The sequence below is a fragment of the Porites lutea genome, chromosome 11, assembly GCF_958299795.1.
Source record: "Porites lutea chromosome 11, jaPorLute2.1, whole genome shotgun sequence".
Classification (NCBI taxonomy): Eukaryota; Metazoa; Cnidaria; class Anthozoa; order Scleractinia; family Poritidae; genus Porites; species Porites lutea.
The window spans coordinates 20220054-20240008 of NC_133211.1; the positions used below are offsets into that span (position 1 = coordinate 20220054).

Below are 19955 nucleotides of genomic sequence, written 5' to 3' on the forward strand. Positions count from 1 at the left end.
GGGAGTTGTTTGCTTAAAAGTTTAACCGGTTGCAAACTTTGCGCAACAACTCCCAACCGACTACATGCAATAGGGTGTGTAAAAGGTCGCAACGTGTAACATCCAACAATGTTGGGAGTTGTTGGCACTGGACGAAAAAAATGTCACAAATTTGTAAAAACGGATGAGTAAATCTGGGGCAAAGATGTTGAATGCCACATTTTGCCTAGTTATTTACACCCCCTGTTTTATGGTATGCAAATATGACATTTACCATCTTTCAGCCCATACGTAATCCTCCGTTTTTACAAATTTGCTACATATTTGCAAGCAGCGAATTTGAGCTAATCCATTTTTTTCGTCCAGTGTGGCCAACAATGCTGTGTCCGTTTGGGGGGGGCTTTATATTGTAAACAAAATAACACTCAACCAGCCTTCGCTTAGAATACCTTCATACGTGTTACGTGAAGCGCAATACGGTAACAATAAATCCAGTGTGTGTACATGCCACGCGCGAAAATTCGTATCCAGATCTAGAGTCCTGTTGGCGACCGCCAGCTGACCAAAGAGCCCGAGGTTTCTGGGTACGAAATTAAGCCTGAAAGTACTCATAACGGGGCAAAAGTGTGTTATTTCACAAAAACGAGAAGTTCAATGAATAAAATTAGCGTTTCCCTTTTCTTTCCAATACTATCTGGTTGCACAAGGCCCCAACTCCTGCCTCCAGAGGTCCGTTGTCGAAATTAAATCGGCTAGAATGAAATAAACCATGCATGCTTCGCCGCGGACTATCATCTCTAATCTCTGGCACCCAGAGCATTGCTTGAGCAGTTTCAAATACAACGATAACAGTAAACAGAACATAAATGAGAACAAAGTAAAGCAGCTCTGTCCTCTATTCTGTTCTGAGTAACCTTATGTGAAATTTCTCGTGTCTTATCAATGTGAAGGAGCCTCTTAAGTCCCGCTTTCGTGAGCATAATTCTTAGAAACCTAGAATTATTTTGCAATCATTCTCAGAAGGTAGACATCGTCAAAACATGTCGAAATAACACTTCGTCATTGGTTGATGTTATAAACTGATTACAATATCACATACCAAGCCCACTGATCAGGAGACTTCATATTACTGCTTGGCTTCTTGAGTCTTTTTCTGCCGTTCATTCTTTGACATGGATATCAAAACCTTGCTAGATAATCTGCATGAAGAGGTTTCTTGTTCTGTGTGTATGTGCAAGTTCACGGACCCAAAACAGTTGCCTTGCTTGCACAGCTTTTGCCTTCACTGCCTGAATAGGATTCAACGAACGAGTGCCAACCCCAATGTGATTGCGTGCCCTGAATGCCGACAGGAATTCAGAGTCCCTGAGAATGGCAACCTCCAGACAAAAAGAGCGAACACAGCTTTTATTGTTTCCAGTGTTGTACATTCTGGTGTGACGACTGTATCGCTTTGCATAATGGCATCAGAGCCAATAAAGAGCACCATGCGCTGGCGCTGAAAGACTTTGAAGATCAGGACTTTGAGAACATTTTAAATCGACCAGCTTTTTGTGGAAAACCAGGCCATGAAAAGAAGGAATTGGAGTTCTTTTGCAAGAGTTGTGAAGTTGCCATCTGCTATTCATGCGTCGCAACAGTTCATGACGGCCACCCCAAGATACTCCTAGATGAAGCTGCAAATGAACGCAAGTTACATATTAAGGCTCGTATTGAATCTCAGAAACAAATAGCGCTTCAGAAGAAGGAAGAAATTTCCAGAATTCAGGGTAACTGTGAGGACATTCAAGCTCAGGTCGAATGCGTTAAGAAAGATACACAGATGTTTGTTGACAATCTGATCTTCGCCATGGAGGCGAAAAAGAGAGAAATATTTAATGACGCAGGAAAGAAAGCGAAAGAAACTCTCAAGCTTCTAGGAACTCAACGGCACGAAGTGGAAAGTCAGCTAGTGACCATTGAGGCAGAGATCGAGAAAGTTGAGCACATTTTGAAACGAAGATCAAATGCCGAGATTACTAAATTAGACGTCAAGACAATCTTTCAAGGAGGAAGCAATGATGGAGGTCAAGTCGAATGTGACTTACAAGATCCTTGCCATTTTGCTTTCATACAAAATGAAATGTTAATGGCCAAAGTGAACTCTGAAGGGATTGGGTCATTCAAGACATTTTTTTCCAAGACAGTAGCGCGGCAGTCAAGTGCCGAGGGTAAAGGAATCAAGGAAGCGACTGTTGGACTTAAAGCAGACATTATTGTGACAACAAGAACTGCCAATGGAGTTCAGTGCTATGAGGAGCGTGACTTTGTGAAAGTGAAAATTAGAGACCGTCAAGGGCATGTCTGTGCCACGGAAGAAGTGGTGGGAGATAACAAAGATGGTACTTACAAGATCAGCTATTTTGCCAGAGAAACCGGAACATGTGAGGTATCAGTGAAGGTAAATGGAGAACATGTTCATGGCAGTCCTTTTAAGTTTCACGTCAAAGCCAGACAGTACAAGCCTGTTTTGAGTTTTGGCCAAAAGGGATCGTCGTTTGGAAGATTTAATCAGCCCTGGGGAGTTGCAGTGAATGAACGAGATGAAATAGCAGTGACTGATAGGTTAAACCATAGAGTGCAGTTATTCAAAAGTGATGGAACCTTCCTAAGGTCTTTTGGTAGAAAGGGCGATTCAAACGGAAAATTTAACGAGCCTTGTGGAATTGCTTTTCATAATGATAACATTGTAGTAGTAGATCGTAACAATCACCGAGTTCAAGTTTTTAGCGCGCAGGGCGAGTTTCTGTGCCAGTTTGGCGGCGAAGGAAATCTTGATCATCAACTTCAACTTCCACTTGGTTTATCGACAGACGGTAAAGGCAATATTATTGTCGCTGATCCACGTAACAAATCTATCAAGATATTTTCTCCTTGGGGCCAGTTGCTTCGTAAAATTGATGAAGCGGGCTCTCTCGTGTTTCCTTTTCACTGCTTTCAATATGACAAGTTTCTTTTAGTGTCAGACCGCGGCATAGTAAGTGAGACTTTCCATGAAGAAGTAGATCCCTCTATAAAGGTCTTCAATAAGAGGGGAGGGTTCCTGTTTCAGTTTGGTAAAAGGGGTAATAGGGATGGAGAGTTCGTCGCTCCTGCATGCTTATCCGTAAGCAAATCAGGACATTTAATAGTCTGTGATACGGAAAACGACAGAGTACAGGTGTTTGAAATGAGTGGAAGATTTATAACTAAATTTGGAAATCGAGGAAAAGGAGAGTTTGATGGACCGATTTCTGCAGCAGTCCTCAGCGATGGTAAGATTGTTGTATCCGACCTATACAACCACCGCATTCACATAATCGAATGATGATAGTGGTTTTTGATCCCCGGGGTATACTTCTTTATAAGAGGCTAATGGGGATGTGCCGCTGGATGGGGTCGCATTTTCCAGAGTTACTAGAATGGGGTCGCTAATTTTCGGATTTTTTGGCGTGGGAAAGTTCTTCATATTTACGGTTAGTAAACGTACCAGAATGTTTGTACTGTGGGTGAAAAGTAAAGTGTTCTTCATTCAGTTTAAAAAATGGGTCAATTCATAAAAGTAGAAAGTGACTAAGTTGGGATCGCGAAAATTACATAGTTGCCCAAAAGTGACTAAGATGGGGTCTATAATTGGTCACAGAATAAAGTATAATGGGGTAGGGGCTCTGAGAGGCCAGCGGCACATACCCAGCAAAAATTTAGCCAAGTACCTCCCCCCCGGGGTTTTGATTGTATGGATGTTGAATATAAGAAAAAACGTCTTGCTCCTCCAGCATACGTTAACCTCCGACAAGAGACCATAGTATGATCTCTTGCCTCCGAGTATGCCGGGGAATCAAGGATTTGTTCAAAAAGATGGAAAGATAGTTTAGTTTGCTTATCTTGGACTCTCCCACAACAGCTCATGGCTTTTTCAAGAGAAAAACATATTGTTTACTTCAAGAACGGTTTGCTTCTACTCGTATTAAATGGTAGACGTTATTTCCGTAACTGGCCGGAGTATTCAATCAATTAAAATCGATAGCAATCAAGTGATTTTTATCGACTGATAACTCGATAAACGAAACAAGTGTGTCATCGATTTCTACTGATTGATCGATACATTTGATATCAATCAAATCAGATTTACCGATTTTTATCGATTTATCAAGTGATAAATCGGTACCGATCTTTATCGATTGACTACTCCGGGGTAACTGTAAATAAAGAGTAAATGCTAATAATTTGTCAATTGCGCTCAAGTGTGGTTAAGATATAATTGTAGCCTTTTCATGCCCTGGGCGCCCATGCATGCATGTCGACAACTTACCAAGAAGACCGTAATTTAACTTTATCGAAAAAATAACTCTACCTCTGGTAAAATTTCCTTGAAGGTTGAACTGCCATTAATTTTCTTTTACAATTAGCATATTATGGAGAGTTCAGTATTTATAGACTTGATAGTTTGGGGGGATCAGTGGGGGGGGGGGGGGGGGTAAAAAAGTTTGCGGTGCGTCTTGTAGGGTTCATTACAGTTTCAAAACCGTGAATGACCTGAACGCCCGCTTCAAAATAACACCTCTTATCTAATAAACGAATAAGCTTAAAACGGCAAAAGCATTCAATTCATTCAGTTTCTTACTTGACTAACAAGGCTTTGCGTTTTCCATCTTGTTCAATGTCAAAGTAACGATACACTAACGATGGCAACACAATGACCCTGAGCGAGGATTCTGACATCTCGATTTTGGGATTTGAAGGGGGATTTGGATCTCTAGACGGCCCTGAGACGTATCAATTGATGGAGTGGATTTCCGCTATTTTTAAACTTTCTTGATATTTTCGCCGAAAGCATATTAGTTTTGTTGAGCTTGTCACAGTTATGAGAATAAACGTGTCTATCTTTTAAATGCCTCCTATGTATTAAACGCCCCTTGAACCCCTGAAATTAAATAGAAGCCCGAGCTGCCGGGCCTTTATTAGCCTGAATTTCATCCGATTACTTCGAGTCCTTATTACTCTGAGGGAGTAATAACGACTCGAAGTAATCGGATGAAATTCAGGCTAGGCGTTTATTAGCTAAACCATTTACGGTTGTTGTGATGGGTGGGATCATAAAAGTTTTCTCATTTTGGCCAAGATGTCGTGGCAGCTAATTAAAAAACGTAATTTATTTATAACGGTTTATCGGAACTCCATCAAAGACCCTTTTAATGTATAGTCACCATGGCTTGAGCGTCTTAATTGTTTTAAGTACATTTTCAGATCTTGTAGTTAACCTTTCTTCACCGCCAGTCCGCAAAATCTATAGACAATGTAGAGCTCATAGATTCTAGGCTGCATAAAACCTTTCTAGGAGGATCGAGAGTGTAACCTGTTGAAGCCATGTCAATTATCATTTGCAGTATGAAATGGGGTTATTGTCATCGTTTTCCTCGCGAACCCTTGCGTAGTATGTTGTTCAATCCTCGACAATAATTCAACTTAAACTCCCAACATTTAACACGATCACTCGTTCTTGAAAATTGAGCGCGCAGCATTCTACTTAGGCTGCATTCATTATGTATACCGCAGGGGGGACAAGGGACAAGGGGTGGGGGGTTACCAAAATTTTTGACAGACAAAGGGGGGGGGATTGCTAATTTTTTTCTCCACTTATTAAAATAGGAAGTATTATTTTGTGGATTTTTTGTAAAAGAAGAGCATCCTAATTACTCTATGCTTGAAGAAAATTTGCTAGCTTATTTTCTTTATCCCCGGAATACACTCTTTACAGGACTTTCATTATTGATAAAAAAGCCAAGTGTTTTTATTGTAAAGCTAATATTGCTTTTAAGTCAACAAGAACTACAAAACTTCAATAAAAGTTCAATCTTTCTTTAACTGGAAAAAAGCCAATATCTCTGTGTTTAGCAGTAGCCACTGAAACCAAGACAAATGAATGGACTGAAACAGAGCTCCAACTCCAACTAACATGGAAGCCATTGAAAGTATTATTAGTATTCCAATGCAAACAAGTTAATATTGGCATGCCTTAAAGTGCTTGGTGGCTCAGATAGCATACACAACTTGAAAAATGTGTCATCAGTTTTTGACGAATGTTATTAAACTGTACAAATTTAGTGCTTGAAAACACATTACAACATTCTGTGTCAAGGCATGTTCTAAACTTCATCATTGTTACCAAAATTCTCAGTATCCTCTTCACTTCCACTACCATCATCATTATCATCATTAGCAGCATTAACAACATCATCGTTCCCACCATCATCATCAACAACAACAACAACACTTTGCTTCTCTAAATTATGAACAGCACAATGTACATGTTCAAGAGCATCCCCACCAAAGACAGTGAGTTCCCTCAGTTGCCGAAATGCTTTGAGATGAAATTTGGGCCTCAAAAAGTGATCAGAAGTGCTTGTACCTTTATATCCTCTTCTTTGCATATTTTTGTTTTCGCTTGTTACATGTACTCGTCCATCTTTGTTGAAAATCGAGCTCTGAGGCTAAGATGCCTTTTCTTTGTCCACTATTAACTTGTTTTAATTAATATCTCTTTGCATCTGTTGTACAACCTCTTGTCCCACTGTTTCTTAGTTTTTCTTTTGTCTTCTTTCTTTCTTCTTTTAATACACGCATTTTCTTTAGATGATTGTCGATCCAGGCTGTACTAACACAAGATATGAATATTTTATCATAAATCGCCTTGCACTTGCACCCAGCAGCAGAATTTGGGCCTCAAAAAGTGATCAGAAGTGCTTGTACCTTTATATCCTCTTCTTTGCATATTTTTGTTTTCGCTTGTCACATGTACTCGTCCATCTTTGTTGAAAATCAAGCTCTGAAGCTGAGATGCCTTTTCTTTGTCCACTATTAACTTGTTTAATATCTCTTTGCATCTGTTGTACAACCTCTTGTCCGACTGTTTCTTAGTGTTTCTTTTGTTTTCTTTCTTTCTTCTTTTGATACGTGCATTTTCTTTAGATGATTGTCGATCCAGGCTGTACTAACACAAGATATGAATGGTTTATTATAAATCGCCTTGCACACCCAGCAGCACTTTTAACTGCTCTTGTAGTTTTCCCAATGAATTAGTAGTAAGGTATCGATGTTCTTCCCCGTACCCTTTTTTTAATACTGGAAATGTTGTTGGCATCTATCAGCCTTTCCGGACGTTGTTTCAGCTCTGTATCAAGCTTCTCAGCATCCCTAACACTATCCTCTAATCTTTTACGCAAGGAAGCACAGACGTTCCGGTCATTCCGCTTTTTTGCCATGTCCTTGCCTGCTTTGCGATAGTTTCAGATACCACTTGCTTGACTGTTATAGAAATCTATAGATTTGTAAAGTTTCTGTAACTGCAGATGAACATTCCAACTAAATGACTGCTGCTCTCAGAAGTAACATAAATGCTTTCCATTAGAAGACCTACAAATTTCTTCCAGCATGCTGTTATAGAATTTCATTCTTTGTCTTGGAATAAGGGTACACGTGTTTTCCCCACCATTTTGTTGTACGTTCTTTTCTGTTAAGAGCTGCAGTTTTCCTTCATAAAGTTTGAGCACTATAAACAGAACAGCATCATCTCAATAATTGAACTATGCATGCTTAATAGTGTGGGCACGTTAATTAAGCAAGCAGGAAAATCAGCATATTTTATCTTAGATCGTTTGATCATTCGTGATAAGCCCTCCGGTTCTTCAAATGATTAAGATAAGTATATTGCACAATGTTTTTTGTTCGACTCATTAATGGAAGAATTACCGTTTATTCATTTAAAAGAAGAAGACTTCGTTTGGCTATATTTGAGCAGTTAAATGGACCTATACGTTACGATCCCGATAGGTTAGCTAGCCTCAGGTTTAATCCTTTATTATCTGAAACCTATAAAAAATTTAGCCTTTCTAGCCATCATGATCCTGATGCTAATTTCTTCACGGAGTTAGTTGACTGCGAATATTATAACTAAGAAAACTTCAATGAAATGTTGCATCAGAAAAATTTATTAGAAGTCAATAATTGTTTATCGCTTCTGCATCTTAATATTCGTAGCCTTCATCGTAATTTGGATAGCTTAACCACTTTGCTAAAGAATCTAGAGTTGAGGTTCTCTTTTATTGGTATAACTGAGACCTGGCTTCGAGACTCATCGCATCATACCGATATCTCAGGCTATAATTTTGTCTACAATCAACGTAAAGATAGGACAGGTGGAGGTGTAGGTCTATATTTAGCGGACAATTTTGATTTTAAATGTCGACCAGACTTAGTTTTTTCTTGCACTGAATGTGCTGAGTCTTTGTTTGTGGAAATCAATAGGCCGAAAGAGAAAAATATAATTGTAGGTGTGGTTTACAGGCCACCAAATCAAAATTTGCGAGATTTTATGAAAAGCCTGGATTCGTTGCTTGCAAGTATCTCTAAGGAAAACAAGATTTGCTATGTTTTAGGTGACTGGAATCTAGACTTAATCAACCACCATTGTCACGACACAACTGGAGAATTGTTAGAAACTATGTATTCAAGAATGTTTTTTCCATTGATCACACGTCCGACAAGAATAACTTCTAACACGGCTATGCTAATTGATAATATTTTCACGAATAATTTAAACAACTTATCTGTTAGCGGGCTGATGTTTTGTGATATATCTGATCATCTTCCGATTTTCACACTGCTTCTTGATCAAAACAAGAACTTAAATAAAACTTCTTGGCTTTCTTTTCGTGACAAAAGTGGAAATAATGTCGCTAAGTTTAAAGATAGGCTTGCAAACGTTCACTGGGATGAATTATCTGAATGTAAAGATGCTGATTGCGCTTATCGGTGTTTTCTTGATAAACACACTACCATTTACAATAACTGCTTTCCTCTCAAAAAAGTGAAAGTAAAGAATGTTACTTTGAGCAAACCATGGATAACCTAAGGTCTTCTTAAATCGGTAAGAAAAAAGAATTTATTATACAAGCGTTTCCTTGCTAACCCAACTCCATATCGTGAGAAACTTTACAAGAGTTATAAAAACAAATTGACACATTCCCTTCGCGTTGCTAAACGTCTCTATACTACAATAAAAAGTTAGATGAATATAAATCAAATGCAAAATCAACTTGGAAATTACTTAACGATCTTATTAACAAGAAGAAAATTAAGTGTAAGTTGCCTTCCATCTTCAAATCTAATGAAGAAGAAATATTTAATCCTACTCATATACCAAACCGTTTTTGCGAGTATTTTATGAATATTGGACCTAACTTAGCTAAATCAATTCCGGCGTCTGACAAATCTCATCGTTCTTTTCTGAATGGAGGCTTTATTAATTCATTTTTTCTTCAATCGGCATCAGAACAAGAAGTCACTGAGACTTGTAGCAGCTTTCGATCCGGTACTGCTCCAGGATATGATAGTATTTCAATGAATGTTGTTCAAGAGTCTTTGAACTTAATCTGCCCACCATTGACGTATATAATTAACTTGTCTCTTAATTCTGGAGTTGTACCCCAAGAGATGAAAATTGCACGAGTTATTCCATTGTTTAAATCTGGTGATAAATCTTTGTTCACAAATTACATACCCGTCTCAGTGTTACCAGTTTTCTCTAAATTCCTAGAGAGAATCGTCTACAATCGCCTCATTAATTTTTTAAATAAATATGATATTCTTTCCCGGAATCAGTATGGATTCAGAAAAAATTATTCTACTGGACATGCTTTAATCCAATTGTATGACAAGATCTCAAATGCACTTGATAGTAAAAGGGTAACTTTAGGCCTATTCATTGACTTATCTAAGGCCTTTGATACAGTAAATCATGAAATTTTGCTCGACAAATTAGAACATTGTGGAGTACATGGTATTGCTTTACAATGGTTTAAAAGTTATCTTTCTTGTTGAAAACACTTTGTGCAATATAATGCTTACAACTCTTCATCATTAGATATCACTTGAGGAGTCCCTCAGGGATCTATCTTAGGTCCCCTGTTATTCTTAGTATATATAAATGATCTATGTAATGTGTCAAAGGTCTTAGAGCTGATACTATTTGCTGATGACACTAATATCATCTATTCGCATACTGATGCTTCCTATCTTATGGAAGTTGTAAATTTAGAATTGAAAAAGATAACGTGTTGGTTTTATACAAATAAGCTATCTATTAATGTTAAGAAATCTAATTTTATCATATTCAGACCGAGACAAAACAGGCAAACACTTGATCTAGCTTTTAATATTTGTAATTATTCGATTGATCGTGTTAAGGAAGCTGCTTTTCTTGGTGTAATTTTGGATGAACATTTAACATGGAAATCACATATACATAATGTTGCTCGGAAAGTGTCTAAAGCCATAGGTATAATTTATAAATCAAGTTTTTGCCTTGATAATTCCTCCTTACGGATGCTTTATTTTAGCCTTATCTACCCATACTTATTATACTGCGTGAGCGTCTGGGCATCGACCTACCCATCAAACCTCAGAAGATTAATCACACTTCAAAAACGGGTCGTAAGAATAATGTCGAGGAGTGCCTCCGATGCTCACACTGACCCCTTATTTAAAAATTTAAAAATTCTGAATCTTGAGAGTATTCTACAAACTTCAAATAGGAAAATTTATGTATCAATACAGATCTGGCTTACTTCCTTATAGCTTCAATAACATGTTTTTGGTGACACGCCATGTGCATTCTTATGGCACTAGAAGTTCGGAGCATTTTTATTTTACCACAATGCAGGACTAATATAAGAAAGTTCTCAATCAGTTTCCAAGGTCCTAAATTTTTTAACTCTCTTAGTTTTGAAATTCGAAATGCAACAAGTACCGCTTCCTTTTGCTGTAAGCTGAAAGCATTCATCTTATCATAAATAGTAATTTATATATATATATATATGTATTTTTTTTTCTTCCTTTGCTCTTTTATTTTCTTTTTGTTTTTGTTTTTTTTCTTTTTGTCATTTCGCTTTTTTTAGCCTAGAACTATGATTAGTACGACTATCTAATATACTTATTTTAAGATTTACTGTAGCTCTGCCATTGATTTTCCCATGTGTAATTATGATAATATTTTGTTCTAATCATCTAACTGAGGGAGCCCATTCCTTATAAGCCCGATGGCTTCCTCGCCATGAGACGTTAAGTAATTAGATTTTATTTGATTTGTACAATTTTTGGCAAACAAACAATAAACAAATAAACAAATAAACGTTCCCTACCTGAAATCATATGACGTTTACGTCTATAAAGTTAAATACAGAAGTTAATTCAATAAAATATCTTAATTTCTGGTCGTTTTGTTAATAAGACTATTACTGGCAACAAAATAGAAATCGTTCAAGAAGAATATTTCAATTCAACAAGCCAGTTTGTTTTCCTTCATTATTCCTAGGCTTGTCAGTATGCATGATGGGTTCAAGTTTAACCCACTTGGCCCAGGGATTGAATTCCCACAGCATTCATGAGTGTTGCTGAAATAAGCACCAAAAATACGATCAAGTCGCTTTATCTGAAGCGGGGTTAAACCTAAGCAAGTAATCATTTCTTCATCGCAGTCCACAAAATGTGAAATTTTTCTACCACCTAGCTTTATAAAGCTGTAAAGAAAGACCCGAAGATCCGCTTTGTATTACCTTGCAGTAAGTCTCCATCATAACTTTAAGCTACTTTACTTTATCTATCCGTTCGAACGGAGGTGTGGTAGGGCGTTAATGCTTTCGACCAGCCTCGAGTCTGAGGGCTATGACAAAGAGAATATTGTCATGAAAGATGTTGCTGTGACGCTGGGGATATTGTCTGCCCCTGGGCTTTCTTTGAAGCTCTTAATCCATACCAGGTCTTACGTGGACGTCCTCTTGTTTTATATGCGGACACCGTCTAGTGCTGTGTGCTTGCTTTGCCAGCTGGTTGGTGTCTACCTTCGAAAACTTATTAGAGTTATTGCCTTTACGGCAGATATCTCAAAGTCTCTCTTTCTTGAGGAAATAACTTCACCCTGTTGGCAGCAATTTCCTTCTTAGGAAACAAGCATGATAGCTGTTGCCGACGTTCCAACATTTAATTAACAAAAAGCAAAATAAACCCAAAAATCTACAACAGAAAACAAATAGTGCATGTAAAGTGCTGGTGAAAGTTTTAGCTATAATTGAATTTATGCTAAATAATTAGTACCTCGTGAAAGTGCTGCTGAAGAGGTTTTATTTAATTGCTCACACCATAGGGTTTCTACTATACAGACTCAAAAGAATAGAACTGTGTACTAAATAAAACTACTGCTGGAGAGGTGTTATTTGAATGGTCACAACATAGGATTTCGTTCACAGACTCAAGGTTACAACTATATTAATTTTCTCCATACCTAAAGCAAGGAGTAAGAGAGTTAAGAGATATTTTTTTTAATAATTAATAAAACAATTCAAGGGAGTGCACTGTAGCATTTCTGTCGTGTTGTGATGATATAGTTTCCCACATCTTTTAAGTGATGTATTGCATGTATTTTAACAGTGGAAGAAATAGGCTGCTATAAAGATAACCCCCAAAGCAGAACGTTTCCGCTGGTTGTGAAAAACCTTCGATCTGAAATAGATTGGTATCACCTTGAGAAAACTGTTCAGAAATGTGCCTTGCTATCCAAACAGAGAAACTACAAAGTAAGTCACTTATAATGCTAGTGGACTTTGTCCAAAATTCAGCTACTTCAGAAATTATCATGATTAGTTGAATTGAGTAGACAGGCTAAATAAGATCGCCGAGATAAGTGTTTAATCACGCATGGATATGAGTGTGACTGATAGTAAAAAAGAGAGGATAAAGGGGACAGAGGAGGCATCCTCCATACACACCCTATTCCGTAAGATTCGTCTCGAAATATTTTTAGAATAGGGATAAAGTTACCTCGCGCGCTACGTGGATGTTTCGTGGAGATTTCGCATGACTAAAGGCCGTGCAAAACATGTCGGGCGAAAGGCAATGAAAGCTTAAAGAGATCGAGAGCATTCCTGAATATTGAAGGGAAATTAGTCGGCGCTCACCTGGGAAAAGGGAATCGCTGGCTTTTGACAACCCGTGAAATCAGTTTAACTCGAAGTTGTCGTAACCTCAGTGCTTTAATAAAATGAGAAATTTCGCCGGTCTATTGAAACCGGTCGTTTGTACAATAAAGCAATTAGGACGCAAAGTGTTATTGTTGTTGAATAATCAAAGACTAATATAAGAATAAATATCAAAACAGAAAAAGCTCTCTTCAAACTGTAAATTATAAATGATCCCGAGAGAATATTCAGTCTGTTAAAGATTTCCCTGCGGTACTGTTAGCTCTATACAAGTGAGGAAGGGCGATTCTTTTTTAATTTCCGTTTCGCTGACACAGCTTTAGCAGAAATCTCTCTGTAGTCGTTTTCGTCGACAAAACGAATAGTAATATCGCACTCTGCGTCTTCCGCCATTTTGTTCTTCGTCAATTCGTGAAGGACGCGTGCTTCTGAGCGTGGGTCATCCACACGGAACACATTCGCGCTATGTGATTGTCTAAGACTATCTTCATACCATAACGGATGGGTTTTCGTTGGGCAACCAAAGCTATCCTGTATAGCACGAACACCTATCCGATAATGAGGGTTAAAAACTTTCGCGCAATGAAATAACTTACTTAAGGTTGATTTCCACTCATGCGTTTTTGGCTACGCACGTTAACGCACGTAAATTTTAATCACTTTAATAAAACAGAGACAAAATATAAAGTGTTGAGATTAAACGTGAAGTTTAACGAGGTTCTACTTTTTACGCTTACGTACGACCTTTCATGCAGTGCCTCTATTTTATTTGCGAACGTAAATTTTACCCACATACGCACGTAAAAATTACGCGACAGTGGAAATCAAACCTTAGGCTAGCAACTTGTATAGTTAAACTGTTGACAATCAAAGATTACTGGAGTGCTCTCGTGATTTCGTTTAAGATAAGTAAACCGTTTCTCAGCAAAAGGAACTTTAAGTGAACATTGCAGTTTATCCAGGTTCAAATTACCGCTGTGTTTGTTCTCTTGTGGAAGTCCTCTTTCCCGGTAAAATGAGCTACGTGCAAACGGACACAACAACTCCCAACATTGTTGGCTGTCAGGAATTGTTGCGTCCGTGTGGGCAGTAGTAGGGAACTTAAGATGGAGACGTTTTCGGGGCGACGGCAACTTCGACCGGACGTGACGTCATGATTTGTGCACTTTTGCACATGCTCTTGCTCAACACATTGCCGTCGTGCTCCCGTCGGCGACGTGAAACTGGTCTATGCGCGTGCGTGGCCCCAACAATGTTAAAAGAGCTGTGCAAACGCCTCCAAGCTACGGCGATCACAGGAAAAAAAGAAATGTTGGGAGTTGTTCGCTCAAAAGTTTAACCGGTTGCAAACTTTGCGCAAAAACTCCCAATCGACAACATGCAATAGGGTGTGCAAAAGGTTCTAACGTGTAACATCCAACAATGTCACGAAAAAAATGTCACAAATTTGTAAAAACGGATGAGTAAATGTGGGGCATAGACGTTGAATGCCACATTTGCCTAGTTATTTACACCCCCAGTTTTATGGTATGCAAATATGACATTTACCATTTTTCAGCCCATATGTAGTCCTCCGTTTTAACAAATTTGCCACATATTTGTAAGGAGCGAATTAGTGCAAATCCATTTTTTCGTCCAGTGTGGCCAACAATGCTGCGTCCGTTTGCGCGGGGGTTTTTATCATAAACAAAATAACACTCAATCAGCCTTCGCTTAGAATACCTTCGTACGTGAAGCGCAATACGATAACAATAAATCCATGCAGTGCGTGGAAATGATAACGAGGACAACTAGGGTCCACTTAGCGACCATTCACTGACCAGCGCGCCCGAGGTTTCTGGGCACGAAATTAAGCCTGAAAGTACTCTTAACGGAGAAAAAGTGTGTTATTTCACAAAAACGAGAAGCTGAATGAGTAAAATTAGAGTTACCATCTTCTTTTCAATACTATCTGGTTGCGTAAGGCCCCACTCCTGTCTTCAGAGGTCAGTTGTCGAAATTAAATTCCTAGAGTGAAATAGGGCGTGCATGCTTCGCGGCGGACTATCCTAATCTCTGGCACCCAGAGTATTGCTTGAGCAGTTTCAAATACAAATATAACAGTACACAGAACATAAATGAGAAAAATGTAGAGGAGCTCTGTCTTCTATTCTGTTCTGAGTTACCTGTTTCTGAGTTATGTGAAATTTCTCGTGTCTTATCAAGGAGCCTCTGAAGTCACGCTTTCGTGAGCATAATTCTTAGAAACCTAGAATTATTTTGCAATCATTCTCAGAAGGTAGACATCGTCAAAACATGTCAAAATAACACTTTGTCATTGGTTGATGTCATAAGCTTATTACAATATCACATACCAAGCCCACTGATCAGACTTCAGAGACTTCATATGACTGCTCGGTTCTTGAGTCTATTTCTGCCATTTAACATGGATATCAAAACCTTGCTAGATAATCTGCATGAAGAGGTTTCTTGTACTGTTTGTATGTGCAAGTTCACAGACCCAAAACAGTTACCTTGCTTGCACAGCTTTTGCCTTCACTGCCTGAACGGGATTCAACGAACGAGTGCCAACCCCAATGTGATTGCGTGCCCTGAATGCCGACAGGAATTCATAGTCCCTGAGAGTGGCAACCTCCAGGCTTTGCCTACAAACTTTCGTATCAACAGTCTGCTCGATGTTTTGGCCATAAAAGAGTGCAATACAAGCGGTGTGAAGTGTGGAAATTGCGACAAAAAGAGTGAACAAAGCTTTTATTGTTTCCAGTGCTTTGAATTTTGGTGCGATAGCTGCATCGTTTTGCATAATGGCATCAAAGCTAATAAAGAACACCATGCGCTCGCTCTGAAAGAATTTCAAGATCAGGACTTTGAGAGCATTTTAAAGCGACCAGCATTTTGTGGAAAACCAGGCCATGAAAGGAAGGAATTGGAATTCTTTTGCAAGACTTGTGAAGCTGCCATTTGCTATTCATGCATCGCAACACTTCATGAAGGCCACCCCAAGATACTTCTAGACGAAGCTGCAAATGAACGCAAGTTACATGTTAAGGCTGCTATTGACTCTCAGAAACAGAGAGCTCTTCAGATGAAGAGAGATATTGCAAGAATTCAGGCTAACCGCGAGAACATTCAAGCTCAGGTCGATAGGGTGAAGAAAGATGCACAAGTGTTTGTTGACAGTATGATCGCTGTCCTGGAGGCGAAAAAGCAGGAAATATTTAATGACGTAGAAAAGAAGGCAAAAGAAACTCTCCAGCTCCTGGGAACTCAAAAGTGCGAAGTGGAAAGTCTGTTAAAATCGATTGAGACAGAAATCGAGAAAGGTGAACAAATCTTAAAACGAAGAACGAGTGCCGAAATTACAAAACTGGACACCACCACAATCTTTCAAGGTGATGGGGATGATGGGGGTCATGTCGAATGTCACCTTGAAAATCTTCGCCACTTTGTTTTCATACAAAACGAAATGATAATGAACAAAGTGAACTGTGGAGGGATTGGGTCATTCAGAGGTTTTCTTAGCAAGACTGTCGCACAACAGTCAAGTGCCGCGGGTAAAGGAATCAAGGAAGCAACCGTTGGACTAAAAGCAGACATTGTTGTGATAACAAGAACTGCCGATGGAGTTCAGTGCTATGAGGAGCGTGACTTTGTGAAAGTGGAAATAAGAAATCGTCAAGGACATGACTGTGCCACGAAAGTACTGGTGGGAGATAACAAAAATGGTACTTATAAGATCAGCTACTTTGCCAAAGAAACAGGAACATGTGTGGCATCAGTGAAGGTGAATGGAGAACATATTCAAGACAGTCCTTTTAAGGTCCAAATCAAAGCCAGACAGTACAAGCCTGTGTTGAGTTTCGGCCAAGAGGGTTCTTCTTTTGGAAGATTTAATCAGCCCTGGGGAGTTGCAGTTAATGAACACGACGAAATAGCAGTCACTGACAGGAAAAACCATAGAGTACAGATCTTTGATGCGGCGGGATCCCTCTTAAGATCCTTTGGCTGCAAAGGTGATCAGGAGGGAGAATTTAACGAACCTTGTGGGATTGTTTTTTATGATGATAAAATTGTAGTGGTGGATCGTAATAACCACCGAGTCCAAGTCTTAAGCGCACAAGGTGAGTTTCTTTACCAGTTTGGGGGCGAAGGAAATCTTGATCACCAGCTTAACCTCCCTCTTGGTATATCAATAGACTATGAAGGCAATTTTATCGTTGCTGATTCACGTAACAAATCTATTAAGGTATTTTCTCCAAGGGGCCATTTTCTGCGCAAAATTGGCACAACTGTCTCCTGTCCCTTTCACTGTATTCAACATGACAACTATCTTGTACTGTCGGACTATGATGAAAATTGTGTTCAAGTTTTAAATGTGGAGGGAGCGGTTATGTGTAAGTTTGGAGCAGGTTATGGAGACAGGGAGTTCAATTCACCTGATTGTTTATCAGTTACCAAAGCAGGACATTTGATTGTCTGTGATGGGGGTAACCACAGGGTACAGGTGTTTGAAATAAGTGGAAAGTTTGTAACTAAGTTTGGAAGCTATGGTAGTGGCAAAGGAAAGCTTAATGTACCAGTTTCAGCAGCAGTCTTAAGCGACGGTAAGATAGTTGTCTCTGACTTCCTTAACCACCGTGTTCAGATATTTGGATAAGGCCGGGGGTACTCCCTGGGAGGCTCGGCCCGAAAGAGGGACCTTTTTCACGCCTATATAAAAGGGAAGGGATGTCACTATTTCATGTATGTGTCTGTAAAAAGACCCAAAAGGGATAACAGATGCATTTTATGGTTGGGAAATGTCAAAAAAACATCCTGGTTCATTGATTTATACATGTTTACAAGACAGGGGCACCCAACGTCAATTTTCGGAAAATATCTGTTCGGACGACGATTTGAGATCTAGAATTTTCGGAACATTTGTTGTAATATTTCTTGCTTGCCTGCCTCTGCTAGGATTTTCGAACATCAAAAAATGGTATAATTGCCCATTTTTAACGGATTTTTACCCTAAAAATGTCACCTAGAATTTTTGGGAGCCTTTTCTCTGGCTGAAATTTTCGAAAAGGTAAGTCTTGATCCCTATAATTAGCTTCGGATCACTAGACTTTCAGCTTGGAAATCCGAACAGATGAAAAATTTTAAGGGGATAAAAATATGCCTATATCTACCGTTTAAATACTAAAATACGTTCAACATATGCTATGTTTCAGTGGTTTTGAACTATATTCTCGTTGGGTGCCCCTGAAAAGACGTTTGCATTTACAGCAGTAAACGTTATAAACTAGGTATGCGATACGGGTACCATTTGTCAATTTATAGAACTTGGAAGGAATACGAAAGGGGTGCCTCTTCTGTCAAAATGTATAAAGGGCTAAGAGGCTAGACTTCGGGGAGGAACCTCTCCGTTATAAAACGGATAGATACCGAAAGATAACAAATTTCGTACATAACAGTAATGATAATAATTACTTGAAATTAGAACGTACAATAATGAAGCATGTTTTTCATCAGTCGTGGTTGCAAATGATAACTGCCTATTGCTGTCCTTTTAAGCTGAAATCAGTAAATAGAGAGTTTTAGATTCGAGTTTACCGCGAACCTCTAACCGCTGGAGGTCACGTGACAAGTCTTTCGCGTCACGTTTGAGGTTTACGACGTGCGTTTTCAACGTGGGGAGGTAGGTTTTTTACGTATGTCATTTACCTGAAAGCTTTTAGCGTATAATTCTTGTTTTATCCCACGTAATGATACAAAAATCTTGTGGAGCAAGTCTTTATCCATTAACAGAGGCACAAATTTGGGCGAAAAGCTAAATTTGATAAATCCTATTGGATCTTGAAAACAAGTGCCATTCATGGCTGCTTATTCAAAATGGCGGCCCTAATCTAATCCACCGCCAATCTAAATCGAATTATATATTTAAACGTCGAACCGCAAACGGGTAACCGCGAACCGCGGTTAGAGGTTCGCGGCAAATTCGGATCTAAAACTCTCTAATGAATAGTAAATGCTACGATCACTGATCAGTGCCAGCATGTCAGCATATTTGAATTCGAATAAATGCAAAGCTACTGTTGTATTATTTTTTTTTATGTTCCACTTTGACGACAATGATCGAGCTCTGTCCCAACATTGCCAAAATACTTTGGGGGTCAAATCCAAGGACCTCACCGGGCTACCTTAAAACCAGTGTTCATGAAAACGAGAAGTTTTGTAGGACAGACAGCCAACAGCTATTAAATACAGTTGAAGGCCTCCATTAAGCGGCCAGTAACCAAAGTCCCAAAATAAGATATATTCATCTCGCAAAATAGGGCTTAAAACAGCAAGGGACGGCGAAAAAAACATGACACATGACTCAGTTAACATTTTCTTCAAACTTTTATCGAAAAATTTGCTATAAATTCTGCATTTTGGAACAAATTATAGCCACCGTATTGTTCATATGTATTTCTTCTATTAATAACAAAAGGTCGTTGCTCAGATTCAATCAACAACGGCCCCCACTAACAAAGGGTGGTCTGCCTGTGGTTCACTCTGTCCATCAACATTTCATTTTGAATGAAAACAAAATGGCGAAGATTTTCAAAGTCACATTCGACTTGACCTCCATCATTGCATTCGCCTTGAAAGATTGTATTAGTGTCTAGTCTTGTAATCTCCGCATTTGTTCTTCGTTTCAAAATTTGTTCAGCCCTCTCTATTGCTGTCTCAATCTCTGCTACTTGACTTTCCATCTCGCGCTGTTTAGTTACCAAAAGCTGGAGAGTTTCGTTTACTTTCTTTTCTACGTCGTTAAATATTTCCTGTTTTGTCGCCTCCAGGGCAGCGATCATACTGTCAACAAATTTTTGTACATCTTTCTTAACGCTATCGATCTGACCTAGAATCTTCACACAGTTACCCTGAGTTCTAGCAATGTTT

The 19955-nt window shown here is 38.9% G+C and overlaps 2 protein-coding genes and 1 pseudogene across 2 annotated transcripts in view; 2 read left to right on the forward strand and 1 right to left on the reverse strand.

Moving 5' to 3' along the window:
* Positions 1–1087: 1087 nt before the first annotated feature.
* LOC140951973 (E3 ubiquitin-protein ligase TRIM71-like) lies at positions 1088–3821 on the forward strand (annotated as a pseudogene).
* Positions 3822–15410: 11589 nt separating this feature from the next.
* On the forward strand, positions 15411–17839 carry LOC140952773 (E3 ubiquitin-protein ligase TRIM71-like). Its single transcript, XM_073402219.1, has one exon. The coding sequence runs from the start codon at positions 15415–15417 to the stop codon at positions 17683–17685; it is 2271 nt and encodes a 756-aa protein (XP_073258320.1). The 5' UTR covers positions 15411–15414; the 3' UTR covers positions 17686–17839.
* A 1698-nt stretch (positions 17840–19537) lies between these two features.
* The window catches only part of LOC140953310 (E3 ubiquitin-protein ligase TRIM56-like), a 1086-nt gene continuing 668 nt past the window's right edge, over positions 19538–19955 (reverse strand). The window contains exon 1 of the mRNA XM_073402804.1: positions 19538–19955. This exon is cut by the window's right edge and continues 668 nt beyond it. Within this exon, the coding sequence (XP_073258905.1) occupies positions 19538–19955 (418 nt within the window).

Excerpts from the sequence above, each read along its gene's own strand:
- LOC140952773 (XM_073402219.1), top strand. The coding sequence starts at position 15,415 with ATGACTGCTCGGTTCTTGAGTCTATTTCTGCCATTTAACATGGATATC.